At 46.5% G+C, this 13,041-nt stretch overlaps 1 protein-coding gene across 1 annotated transcript in view; it reads right to left on the bottom strand.

The window, feature by feature from the left end:
• Positions 1 to 9,645, bottom strand: part of LOC149347332 (fatty acid synthase-like) — an 87,881-nt gene extending 78,236 nt beyond the window's left edge. Inside the window, exons 1-3 of the mRNA XM_089541554.1 lie at positions 9,513 to 9,645; positions 6,222 to 6,548; positions 1,563 to 1,763 (exon numbers count right to left, since the gene is read on the bottom strand). Of these exons, the coding sequence (XP_089397680.1) occupies positions 1,563 to 1,763; positions 6,222 to 6,548; positions 9,513 to 9,645 (661 nt within the window). The remainder of the gene's footprint in view (positions 1 to 1,562; positions 1,764 to 6,221; positions 6,549 to 9,512) is intronic.
• Positions 9,646 to 13,041: the final 3,396 nt, after the last annotated feature.

The following is a 13,041-nucleotide window of genomic DNA, read 5'->3' as shown; positions in this document are numbered from 1 at the left end:
GTGGAGTTATAGCATTGTGGCAATAACACAGGCCAAACTTGGCAATGGCCATTGTGTCTGGCACGCTTAATTATGGTTGGACATCACATTTGGTCCGAAAATGACTAAATAAACCTTCTATGAACAACCTAATTAACCCTCGGCCCTCAGTCCATAGTGGCTGCGGAGGAGCTGACCGGGGCGGTGGTCACACCTGTGACGAAGCGGTGGGTGCTAAGAATCATTGGCTCCGGACAGGCCGCCATTGGAAATTGAACCTAGCAGCGTTTAACGCAAGAACCTTATTCAGTAAGCTGGTTTAGCAGTGGTGCTGGAGGAATTAGGGGGTATTAATTGGGATGTCATAGGGCTTAGTAAGGTTAGGAGGACAGATGAGGCGCAAACTTCAAGGATGGCCCGGCCCAATTTTGGTAGTGGCCATCATATTGTTTACCGCCGATTGTGGTCCAACCTTTATCTTGATCCAAATCTGCCAAGGTCATATTTCGGGGGTGCCCTGGTCATATGCTGGAAATGACCAGGGCCAAATTTGTAGGTGGCCATCTTGTAGGGCACGCTCAGCTATGGTTTGAAATCGCTTTCGGTCCAAATCGGCCAAGGTAAAATTTCGGGGCTTTCAGGGCCCAAGTTTTAAAGTGGCCCAGGTCAACTTTCGAGGCTACCATCGTGTCTGGCACGCTCCGCTATGGTTAGACATTGATTTTGGCCCAAACTCGCCCAAGGTCAATGTGTCAATCTGTCAAAGTGAACCTCTTGCTTCTTAAGGTTAAACCAAGGTCAAATCAGGCATGGAATTGTGAGTGACTTTTGTTTAGCGGAGATACTGCTCCTAAATGGGGCCCAGGATGATTCTCATTTTTCCTCACTCAGCGATCGGTGCATACTTGCGGGTGATTTTGATAGAGCATGTATTAACGTACAAACACCAAGAATCTTGATCGCGAAGCGTGCGTGAACTCTTTGCAGTGTTCACTTAAATAACTAGGTGAAACTTTATACCTTAGCATAACTGCAGAGGATAACGCTACTGAGGATAACGGTTTTAACTGCAATTGAAACCAAAACCAATCATAACCGAAGAGATAACACTCTAATAATTAGGTTTAAGAGAGTTTAAACATTCCCAACGACCATTGCCATTGACATCTCTCTCCTCTCCTCCACAGTGGGACAAGAAGAAGGGGAGGGCATGGTTCGCTAGTGTAGAGAGGCAAATCCCCCTAAACATGACCTGGTAGGTGAAGTCCTCACAGAGACACCCACGCTGACGCCGCCGAACAGTTTTCGCTTTCATGCCCCCTAATGGTATCGTTAGAAAAAGATTACTCGTCATGAAATATCACGTTGCGCTTTTTTATTCCTGAAACTCGTCGTCCATATGACCCCCCCTCTCTATTTCTTTTCTGCAGTTACTTCGCCCTTAAAACGTGTGTATATCGGGCGGTGATCACAAACTGTGACACGCTCCATTGACGAGCGCTCAAAGATCGTCCTGATAAAAGCAGGTAAAGAAAAACACCAGTACATCTCCAGCAGCGTAACGCCCCAATTCAAGAACTCACCGGCGGCGTCAAAGGCGGCGCACTTCCCGTTCTCCGATAGGAAGCCCATCTGATCGAAGAGGAAGGTCGCTACTGGGTCCAGGGTAATGTTGCTTGCTCCGATGATAGCGGCCTCGCATTGTCCCAAGCGGAGAGCCATTACAGCTTCATTGAAGGCCGTCATCGTTGACGAGCACGCCGTGTCCACTGTGAAGCTTGGGCCTGCATCAGGGGAAAAGAGAGAATAATTATTGACGCGTTATCATTCGAGGGGTCTGTACAACCGGAAATGGCTACCTCGGTCTTTCGGTAGAAATGCAGTTAATCCACGCAGTATCGCCTAAGAGTTCTTTATTTATTCATTTCTTGCTCAGGCACTGGACTTTAACGTTTTTTTTTTTATGTTCCATTCTCTTGGCGGCCTTCAGTCTTTGGTTCTAGAGGTTGTGAGGTGAAATATTTCATAACCGTTTACAAGTACGTCACAAGCGGTAAGAGCGATAAAACGGTACAAAACGATGAGCGAGAAAACCTGCCATGCCGGGAGGGTGTGGCTACGAACGAACTTTTTGTACAGCATCTGATATAACGAGCCTTAGCACGTCATCTCGGATATAACCAACTTTCGTTTATTAACCTCGGATAACGAACTCTAGTTTGTTAAGCTCGAAAATAAGAAACTTTAGTGTTATAGCGGATTTACCGAACGTGGAGGCCAGTGAAAAGAGTTCAGCTTAAGTTCAGGACAACGATGCGAGCTATGCAAGAAAAAATGATGGGTGTAAAGTTAGCAGGCAGGACGAGGGTTGTGTGAATGAGGGAACAAACGCGGATTAATGACATTCTATTCAGAAGCAAGAGGAATAAACTGGCATTGACAGGACATGCAATGCGAAAGTAAAATCACCGATGATCCTTAAAGGCAACGAAGTAGATTCTAAGTAGGCAAACGTAGCAGGAGGCGGCCGAAAGCTAGGTGGGCGGATGAGAGTAAGGAGTTTGCGGGGATACGTTGGCTGCATCTGGCACAAGGCAGAAACATGGGAAAGGCATTTGCTATGCAGTTGTTGTAATCAGGCCGAAGATGATACCGCACGTAAATATCCCACCTCAGGTACAACGAACTTTCGTGGGATAATCTGAATTATGACGAACTTCGGTCTGGTTTTTTGGATATAACGGACTCAAGTATACAACCTCGGATATAACAAACTTTCGTCTAATATCTTTCAGATACGCGCATAAGTTTACAATAACAGATATAACGAACTTTAGTGTACGGACATCGAATGCAACGAAATTATTGGGTTGAATTCGGATAAAGCGAATGTTTGGCTGCTAACGCATTATTTATTTATTTACAAAACACTGCGGACTAAGTCCAAGCAGGGTGGGCGTTAAGGAAAGCGAAAGTGCAAAGCAGCAGCAGTGTAAAAAAAAATCACAGAAGCACAAAGAGCGCAAACCGCAATAATATGTCTGCTAATATTTTTACTTATTTATTTCTTGTTCAGGCGCCTTACTTTACAACGGTTTTTCTCATGTTCCATTCATGTTCATGTTCCAATCTCAAAAGAAAACATTCGACAGAAGTCTGTCTGGTTGGGAAATTTAATGTTAGGAGAAGGTAAGTGACGCCAACCAAGTAAAATACAGGAAAAACACGACGTTTCGGGAACGGCTCGGCCCCTTCTTCACGGTGTGACTACGGGCGAGCGCAGCTTGGCTTTTTAAGCCCCTGTGTGGAGGACCTGCGGGTCAATGGCCGCAGCCCATGGACGTAGGATGAGGGGAGAGTCCCCAGGGAACGATTAACATTCTCTCGTGTTTGCTGTATGTGCCACGACTCGAGTAGAAGCCTCCTGCGTGCCTCCTGCGTGGAAATGACTCGGTTCTTCTCCTTCCTTTTTTCTTCACTTGAGGAACATATGGAGTCGGCTCTCTTCAGTAATGATGTCACGACAGATGCTTTGTGCATCTGTCCATCCCATCCCGCACAAAGCATCTGTCGTGACATCATTACTGAAGAGAGCCGACTCCATATGTTCCTCAAGTGAAGAAAAAAGGAAGGAGAAGAACCGAGTCATTTCTGACCTCCAAAAGAACGGCTACCCAAGCTCATTCATCCGGCGCATTATCAGGAAACAAGAAAGGCAAAACAAAATCCGGTCTATTATTTCCTCAGACACATGCCAGAAGCGAAAACGTGTTTGCATCCCCTACGTGAGAGGCGTGAGCGAGACGCTCGGTCGCATTCTCGGAAAAGAAGGGGTGCTGACAACGCACAAACAGACCAGCACTATCGGTCGCCTTCTCCCCCGCCCAAAAAACCGGCAGCCCAGAGAAAAGGCCCAGGGCGTCGTGTACAAAATTCCGTGTTCCGTCTGCCCGGCGTCGTACATAGGGGAAACGAAGAACTTCGCGGAAAGGATGAACCAACACAAAGCGGACGTCCGTCACATGAATCGTCAACGCAGCGCCGTGGCCGAACACTGTGAAGGGTGTGACCACCCAATTGACTTCGACAGCACCATTGTATTGGAAACGGAAGCTAACCCACGCAGGAGGCTTCTACTCGAGTCGTGGCACATACAGCAAACACGAGAGAATGTTAATCGTTCCCTGGGGACTCTCCCCTCATCCTACGTCCATGGGCTGCGGCCATTGACCCGCAGGTCCTCCACACAGGGGCTTAAAAAGCCAAGCTGCGCTCGCCCGTAGTCACACCGTGAAGAAGGGGCCGAGCCGGTCCCGAAACGTCGTGTTTTTCCTGTATTTTACTTGGTTGGCGTCACTTACCTTCTCCTAACATGTTCCAATCTCATTAGCTACAGCGTTCGCTACTAGAGCTTGCGAGGTAAATTACTTCACGAGCGTTTACATTTGCCTCAGAACTGGTAGTCAGCAATGAATGGATATAGAACAATGAATTGGAAAAGCTAGTCAGTAAGAACGCGACGCCAGGTTGCCGTTTTATGTAAGTGAATGTGAAACGACCTTCCAGAGAGTGGGGCCCAAGTGTTGTTTCCGCAAGCAGTTTATTTACCTCCATATTGGAGGGTTGCATTTCAGCCCCAATCTGTGCCTCTGAGTGCCCTGTTTAGAGGACTCTGAAACACCTCGGCTGAGCTGATTGGTTGCGTGCGTCTTTCTTGCGTTAATGGCATTCAGCATTAAGAAATAGCGGTAGCGTTAGCCTTGCGCTCAGCTAATTGAAGAGCTCGAAAAATGAGTTAGCTGGAGGTCCGTACCACGGCGTGGCAAGCATTGCTGTTAATATGCATGTAAGTGCCCCAATTACAGCCTTATCCTGACAAGGGAAGCTAAAGCTTGCTGCTAGCTTCACCATGCAGTGATAGTTCCCCTGGATGCGTCTGGGGTCAGACATGACAGAACCAAACCGTCCGAGACGGTTTGGTTCTGCCGTACTGCCATAGCCGATCTCATCTTCCTCAGTGATTTACTTCATTTTGCGTATCGGCAGCTAAAAAACTCGCTAAAACAATTTACGGCTGTCCTACCAGGCTGCTTGAAACTACTGCTGCCAGTAAGTCCTGAAAGAAAATAAAGTGCTGGTAGGGTATATATGTATATTTGCCAATAAGCTGTGGCGGCGTTAATGGCACAGTCATGATGACCTGTAAGGGGTGCCATACTAATAGGTGTCTCAGCAAACTACGTAGCCCAGTGCCTACAGTAGTCCCACACAACTTCTACCTATGTCATGCGGGCACATGCAAAGGCTATTGAGTCGAGGACATTCGAGATTCTCAACTTCTATTCAACTTGAAGGAGTCGTGCCTCTACTAAACGGTAAACTCGATCACCGTCGAGACATAGCACCACCTCGCACTACTGTGGCACAATCATCGCCACCAATTAGTGAACTCACTAGTTTAATGTGGAAAGGTTAAAAACAAAAAGTTTATTTTGACAGTCATATCCACTCTTAAAATAATCTCTCGGTTTTAGATGACCTGTAGAGCATTCATACACTTTTGAGAAAAGTAGGATTGGTTGCTTTTGTGCCACTGGCAATGATGATTTGGAGCTTTCTGCAGTGTGTTGAAGCCCGGGCTTTCTTTTTTTTCTGCCAGATAAGTTGGATATTTTAAAACTCCACATTTTTCATAGATGATAATCCTGTGATTTTATTCCAAAGTGCGTTGCTGCGAGCGCTCTGCGCACGAGAGTGCTCGCCACCACCGCTTGAAGGTCCTCAAGATCTGGATCGAGTTCACCGCTGCTTAGTTGAATTGAGAGATTATTTATTCGACGGTCATCGGAGCTCTCCGCGCAGCAGCGATAAGGTATCCTTTGATTCAATAGGCATTCAGTTAAAGTGCCTTCGAAACGACCGCGTAACAGGGGTACAGTCTGAGGCGTTACGGCATTAAGAAGTTTGAGGCTTCCGCATTGACTATTCTATGCATACCGGCAGTCCGCGTCATCCCAAATCTGTATCTGTTTTTTTTTCCTTTGTTATCTTTTTCCTTTGTACTTTCTTGGGAGTTTGCAAGAGCTCTCCCAGCGGGGCACTCGGGCTCATTCAGCACCTTAGACTGCATTTCTAAGGGAGCTATGCGTCGCCTCATGATAATCTGTTAATCTATTAACAGGTGGCGCCAGAATCGCATTCTGAGCTAGCAACTACAGTTAAGCGCTAATCACCGTGCGTACCTTGGAAGTCAAGACAGTACGAGACGCGGTTGGAAAGCATGGCCTGGCAGTTTCCCAGCATGGCATAGCCGTCCGCTTTCGTTGCATCCACTCTGAAAGCGCTGACCGTATCGGAAGTGGCGGACGCCATGAAAACGCCCACACTTCGGCCGCTGAACGTGGCCGGGTCGTAGCCGGCGTCCACGATGGCCTCGTATGAGGTCTCTAACAGAAGCCTGATCTGTGGGTCCATCAAGTGCGCCTGCCTGGGGGGCGTTTTGAAGAATAGGGCGTCGAATCGAGACAGGTTTCGGATCTTGCCATGCCGCTTGGGAATTCCACCGAGTCCTGCAAAAAGGAAGCGAGATAATCTGAAGCGCTGGCATGTACGGCTGCCTCATTTCTAGTGGTGCTTCCTGTATGCAACAAAACTGTACGCTTCCAACAGACCGGAATAGTAGTAGTTCGGTAACATCTACTCACACCCTTCTTGCCTTGATAGAGTGCTGTATGATGGTGGAGTACGCCCGTTCGCTGCTGGGCATTATACTGACGCAACCGCCTCAATTAACTCGAAGAAGTCTTTACCACACACCACGCTGCGACTCTAATTACGACATGCGATGTACGTGCCGTATGTCATTGCGAAAACTGCAGTGAAGAACTCCTGCCCATTGCCAACGTTCCCCACCGTGAAGCTAGATACTGAGGGTCACGTGGGCAGACAAGTGTGCTTTCTGGAGAACATGGCAGCATTGGTCAAGTGGTCCAGACGCGCTGCAAAGTTTAGTCTAATGGGTCCTGGGCACAGGGGAGCGCAGTTTTCTCTGGCGGTTATCCATGGCGGTTCACCAGCTGCCGACAGTTGTCTGTTTTATGGCTGTATGGTGACTGACGCATTGTACCCATTTTCAAAAAACAAATAAGCCGGACGAAAGGTAACGTGGATATTACGGTGTTTGTTACCGGTTTGCGTCTTTTGCATGACCGCTGATATTGGCTTTTGCTCAACCGTTGGTATTTCTAAAAAAAAACGTCTAAAGCTGCACTAAGGACCAATTTAAGTTCGCCTGCATTGCTTGATTACATTGTCTAAAATACGCTATTATTACTAAAAACAACTTCTACAATAAATAAAACATAGAAGGCTGGTCCATTCATTCCACTACTCGGTTTCAACTATAGCAAAAAAGGCTAGAACAAATAAACGAGCACGTACAACGCCCACAATCGCATATTTCGATCTTTATTTGATAAAGGTACACAAGGGAATTTTATAGGGTTCGAATCTCGCAAATCAATCTAACCAATGGCGTGTCTTTGCGCTAAACAATGAACTTATACAAGACGAAACGAATAAAATAAACACAGTCGAGAGAAACTGCGTGGCCGCCCCACCTCACTACAAAGAAAAGCGCATAATGCATCGTGGGGAATTAATGTCGTTCCTCTGCAGAATGAGTGAAATGCGTGCCTCTTGGTCTAAACATGAGCAAATAACGAAAACGTGCACCATCAAACAACCTACTCTTCCACTCCTACAAGTAACAACGCCACCAGGAAACATTGCCCATGGCAAAAACAAAGCACAATGCTGTCCATCCCCCCAAGGGAACTAGAGCCGAGAAAGCTGCAAAAAATGATTATACACAAAGTACGAGTTTGTCGATCAACAGAAACCACTTAAAAATCGAACAAGTCTAAGAATACACTCAGGTAAAAGAAGTGTTCCATAAACCTGAAGAAATCAAAAAGTAAAAAAAAAAATTACAAGCCACGAGACCCCAAGTCGGAATTAAAAGCGAGAAAGTGTTGCAAAAAAAAAAAACGATGCGCTGAAATGAGAAAAAAAAAAACAATGTAATCAAATGAGAAACAAATGCCACAATAACTTGTCACGACGGAGCACTAAACGACGCCTTTCAAAACGTTTAATATTCAGAAGACATGAAAATAGAAAGCTTGCTTAAATGTTCATCATCGGCACCAATGTGAAGGTTTCGATAACTATGCCCCCCATTTCTCTTTTGTCCTTTGTAAGGAGTTCGTCTGCTCTAAAAAGCGAGGGAGATCTATTACAGTACTCTTCCAGAGAGCCGTCGCAATTTTCAAGCAGTTTACACGATTCACTTTATAAAGTAGCAAAAGCAAAAAATACTACACAGGTTTTGCCCTCAATACCAGCTTTCATAGGAAAACTCCGCTATTGTCAATGAAAGTGCTAATGTTTGAGGCAACGCCACACTTCCATTCACTTGCCCTTGGTGTTCGTGGAGTTTCTTAACACCTGGTGTGGCAACATCAAATCGAATGCCAGAAAAAAATGTGCCCAATTTTAAATCCAGTTTTCTGCGCAATAAGTGCGCCTTTTCTACCCATCGAATATCTTCAGGGGCACACAATGACACAGCATTGATTTTTATTGGCCAGCAAAAATGCGGAGTGTGACATTAGGGCATTTTAAGACTGTGTTTTGGTGAGTTTAATGGCGCATCATGCCATCATGATGCTATAAAGGCTATCATGCGACAAGCTCACATTTTCACATGCTCACAAGACGTCTACAAATGAGTCCTCTAAGTGATTCATCCTAAAAGGTGCACTGAAGAGGAATCTGAACTCGTCTTTTTGCGGCGGGAACTCGATCTACACGTTCTGAGCATTCTTAAAAACTTCGACTTATTGCCCTGTGTGGCCGATTTCTCTAATTAAATCGAACTAACGTGCGGCTCCCGCCTTTATTTTTTGAATTCTCCCCGTATGGTGGGCGGAGTCGACCAACGCATGGAGCGCCTTTCAGCCAGCTCCATGGAGGTTTGCTTTCGCTTTATTTTGTTTTTTAGGTTTCCGTGAATAAATAGTTTCATTCGCAGATAATATAGCCGCAAAATAAGCCCGCAGAAATAAAAATACGCGCGGACTATTTGATTCTACAGACTACTACGTATTACTCCGCCGATGGCCGAGCGGAAAGCCGCCACGGGACTGGGTGAAAGGCGCTCCACGCGTTGGTCGACTCCGCCCACCGTACAAGGCAGAATTCAAAAAAAAAAGGCGGGAGCCGGACGTTAATCCGATTTAATTAGAGAAATCGGCCACACAGGGCAATAAATCGAAGTTTATAAGAATGCTCGGAACGTGTAGATAGAGTTCCCGCGGCAAAAAGACAAGTTCAGATTCCTCTTCACTGCACCTCTAAGCATTGCCATTTCATGTCTCTTTGATGTTTTAGCAAGTGCAGCGATGTAAGCATAATGAGCTGATCGGCAGAAGCTTGGCTTCGCGTGACTTATAGTGAACTTCTGTACGCACCTGGTGGCCAGCGCGTGTCGTCCTCGGTGACCATATCGATGCCCGCGTACAGCTTCTGCTTAAATTCGACGAGGTGGTCAGCTTGCGGAAAGTAGGCGGAGAAGCCCGAAATGACGATGTCCTCTTGTGCCATCGCCTGATGTGCTATCGCCTGAAGAGAACCGCAAATATGGACGCGCAGACGTTAGTTTTCACTCGTAGCTGAACAAGTGACCCGCATGTGGAGACGTAGAGACAGCAGCATTTAACCGAGAAATCCACGATCACATTGAAACGATTAATTCACTGCATGAATGAAGTTGGGACGGTTCGTTACCTCACAAGCCCAAAAAGATAGCCTGGTCACAATGACTATAACACAAAGGTGCAGTCTTTGTCAAAAAAATTCAGGGGGACACTTTGCTGACCTAAAGTGCGGTGAGGCGAAAGCCTCAAGCGCATTGTTGCTGCTTGTGTCACTGATGCGTTGTTAAGATTCTAGGCTTCTCCTCTAAGAGTGAAACGCGACAGCGTCTTGCAACGCTGCCAGGGAGTACATATAACGCCATCGCCCGATCGGTTCTACGCTTTGCTTGTCGGTAAATTGGTTTTTGAGGAATGGAAACGTATCTGTCTCTCATATCTCGGTGGACACCTAAACCTCGCCGCAACGGGAAGGGAGGAAGATGGGAGTGAACGAAGACACCGTATTCACTAGACGCGCCTGTGTTCTTTCCAAACCATAGAGCTGGCATGGCGATAAAAAAAGATGGCATGGCGGTGTGGTTAGCATGCTAGTCTCGCACTCCGGAGAACGGGGTTCGATTCCCGAACTCGACAAATTTCCTACTCGGTTTTATTTATTGATCTGTCTTGACCAGAAAGGTTAATTAGGCTAATTGGGTAATTACGCAATTAACTGAACTCGCCCCGCTTACTTGGAGAATCACTATACGATCCCTTTAATTGGCTGCATGGTTCCGAGCCAAAGTACAATTGGCCCCGTTTGGAATTCGCGCTCTGTGACGTCACGACTGTGTCGACCAATTGAAAATCGTGACATTTCTGTCGACAACTCCTGCTAACAACGATGAGGCATTAGAGGCTTCCGCCTTAATAATACATGTTTATATTTGTTGTGTAATCGTCGCGGCTAGAGCGATAGCGGCGGCGCGACGATCGCGAGAGCTGGCTATAAGATAAGCCGCGCTGCTCGGCCACCGGGGATTCCACTACAAGCCGTGATGGAATAAACCACGTTCGGTTTTCCACCCATCTGGCCTTCGTCTGCTGTCCCCGACAAAACACGACAATATTCAAAGTAATTTGCCCTTAATCTGCCTGTAGAAACTTTAGAAACGTGGAAGTCCTAATCACCTCAGTAATGAGGGCGAAAATGGCATTAAGCTCCGACAGATTTGGATAATTTCCTGTACAAAACAAGTACGACTCCATGGTCCACAAGCCGCAGCGCCGGGCGGCATATTTTTCACAAATACCGCACAATCGGCCCAATGCCAACTACTGCTACCACTACGGCACCCATTTCTCTCTTTCTTCTCTCACTCCCACCTTCCTCCCTTCTCTTACGGAGCTGTTCAGGTGTCCGCCGATATATGTGAGGCAGATACTGCGCCATTTCCTTTCCTCAAAAAGCAATTCTATCATTTCATTGATTTATGCCAATGGATTTGCTGACTATTACCTTTGCACAGGTATTATAGGCGATGGACAGTAACCTAATCGGTCCGTAATTTTCCAAGTTCATGACCCCTCTTTTCTTGTCGATTAAGATGATGTCGCTTTCTGCTGTGCTTTTCGTATGCTGAAGGTCTGTCGGACGTAGGTTGCTTGGGTTGGGTTGCGGCCGAGGTTGCTGTTCCCGAGCAGCATCTCACGATTAAATGGGCCGCCGCCTGACACGGGCGAGAAAGTGAGCAGCCTGCCATAAAACTGGCTTCAGATTAACAGACAGGCAGACGAACAGACAAACAGACAAACACACAATTGCTAAATGCGGGTAAAGGCCGCTATAAGTGCTAAGGCACTAAAAGCAAAAGTAAATCAAAACTTTTAACTATTACTCTTAGTCTCCTTCTTTAGAAAAAATTGGCAGAGGTTTAGCTTGGTTAAGCCTAGTGGATTGCGAAAGCAAGGACGCTGAGCTTGTAGATGCACCCAGATCAAGAGATGTTGAACGCATTCGCCTGGCTGCATTATATGCACGCCGTTCAGCTAAACGTTGTTCCCGCTCTTCATCCGTTTCTTCCGCACGCCGCCGCTTCTTAGCTGCAGCACATCGTTGCAACTTCACCTTATACACATCATCCGACATATCGTGGAGGATTCGCTGGGGGACGATCGCGACGAGCCGAGTTGGGGGGGGGGGGGGCAATTTTCCACAGCTGGTATGACGTCACACATAGGTCACGCTAAAGGTCAATGGTGGATTCTCCGGGACGAGGGCCAAGAGCGGAAACCTCGAGCAGTATTGCTTTCGCAATAAAAGGCGCGTCGCCAGCCGCAGGTATTATGCATATCAGTTTCTAGAAATTTTAAAACGCCTTTGCTCTGTGCGCTGTAGCCCAACACATTTTATCTCTGTCAACCAGTCACATACGGTAGAGGCGTTGCTTTGCCCGCCAGCTTTACGAAACTGCATTTATTTTGGCGCAATATAGGCAAAATTTGTTCGGCCACAGTGTAACTGGAAAGTGCATATTCTAAGTTCTAAAAACTGATTTGGATTTTGCGGTAGGCTACACTTCTCCCAAATAAATAAGACGACTAAGAGTGATAGTCAAAAAAGTTAACTATTCATTATTAGTTGACAAGTCTATTGGTTACTGCGCCTGAGCTTTATCCTTATGCGATTCAGCGCAGACAATGCTATGGCGAAAAAAGTGCTATTCTAGCTCAAAAAGCCAATGTTTTATCATTCCAGAAGAATTAAGGGGAAACACCCGGTATAACACGAATCGAAAGGCTCATAGGGCAACATTTTTGTTGACGGCCGTGTTTAATGCAATGTACGACGCGTTCTAGAAAGTGAGCAGAATCAATGGCACTGTACTAAGCTATTGAAATCTACGTTTGAAGATCCAATCCCTTGCGGCAGCCGTATTTGGATGGTGACAGAATTCTGGAACGTCCGTATGCCCTGCAGTGTTATGCTACTGTGCTTTGATTTTTATGAATCCCTTTTCTGCGGCTCCTCTTTCTCGGTGGCCCGTTCTGTTTTCTTCTTCACACTCTCCCTAACTAAGCGGTTGTAATGTCCGTACTGAGTGAAAGAGGTAATATATCTTTCCTTTTCTCATCAAAGATCTGCGTCATTGTCTTGCGCTTTTCTTATTTCAGACAATCTACCGAGCGAGCGACGCCAAGTGGGAAACCAACACTACTCCGAGCAGCTACGGAGAGCTCACCATGTTTTGGAAGTTAGGACGCCGTAAATATCCGCTTCCCCACAAGACCCTGACAAGACATCAGGCAGCTACATGGAGACGGCTACAAACAAACTCATACCCAAGTCGCTACATATACAGTA

This window comes from Amblyomma mixtum, chromosome 4, assembly GCF_055824585.1.
Source record: "Amblyomma mixtum isolate Tamu chromosome 4, ASM5582458v1, whole genome shotgun sequence".
NCBI lineage: Eukaryota > Metazoa > Arthropoda > Arachnida > Ixodida > Ixodidae > Amblyomma > Amblyomma mixtum.
Note: the sequence above shows the minus strand (reverse complement) of the source record. Positions and strands in the feature narration are given on the sequence as shown.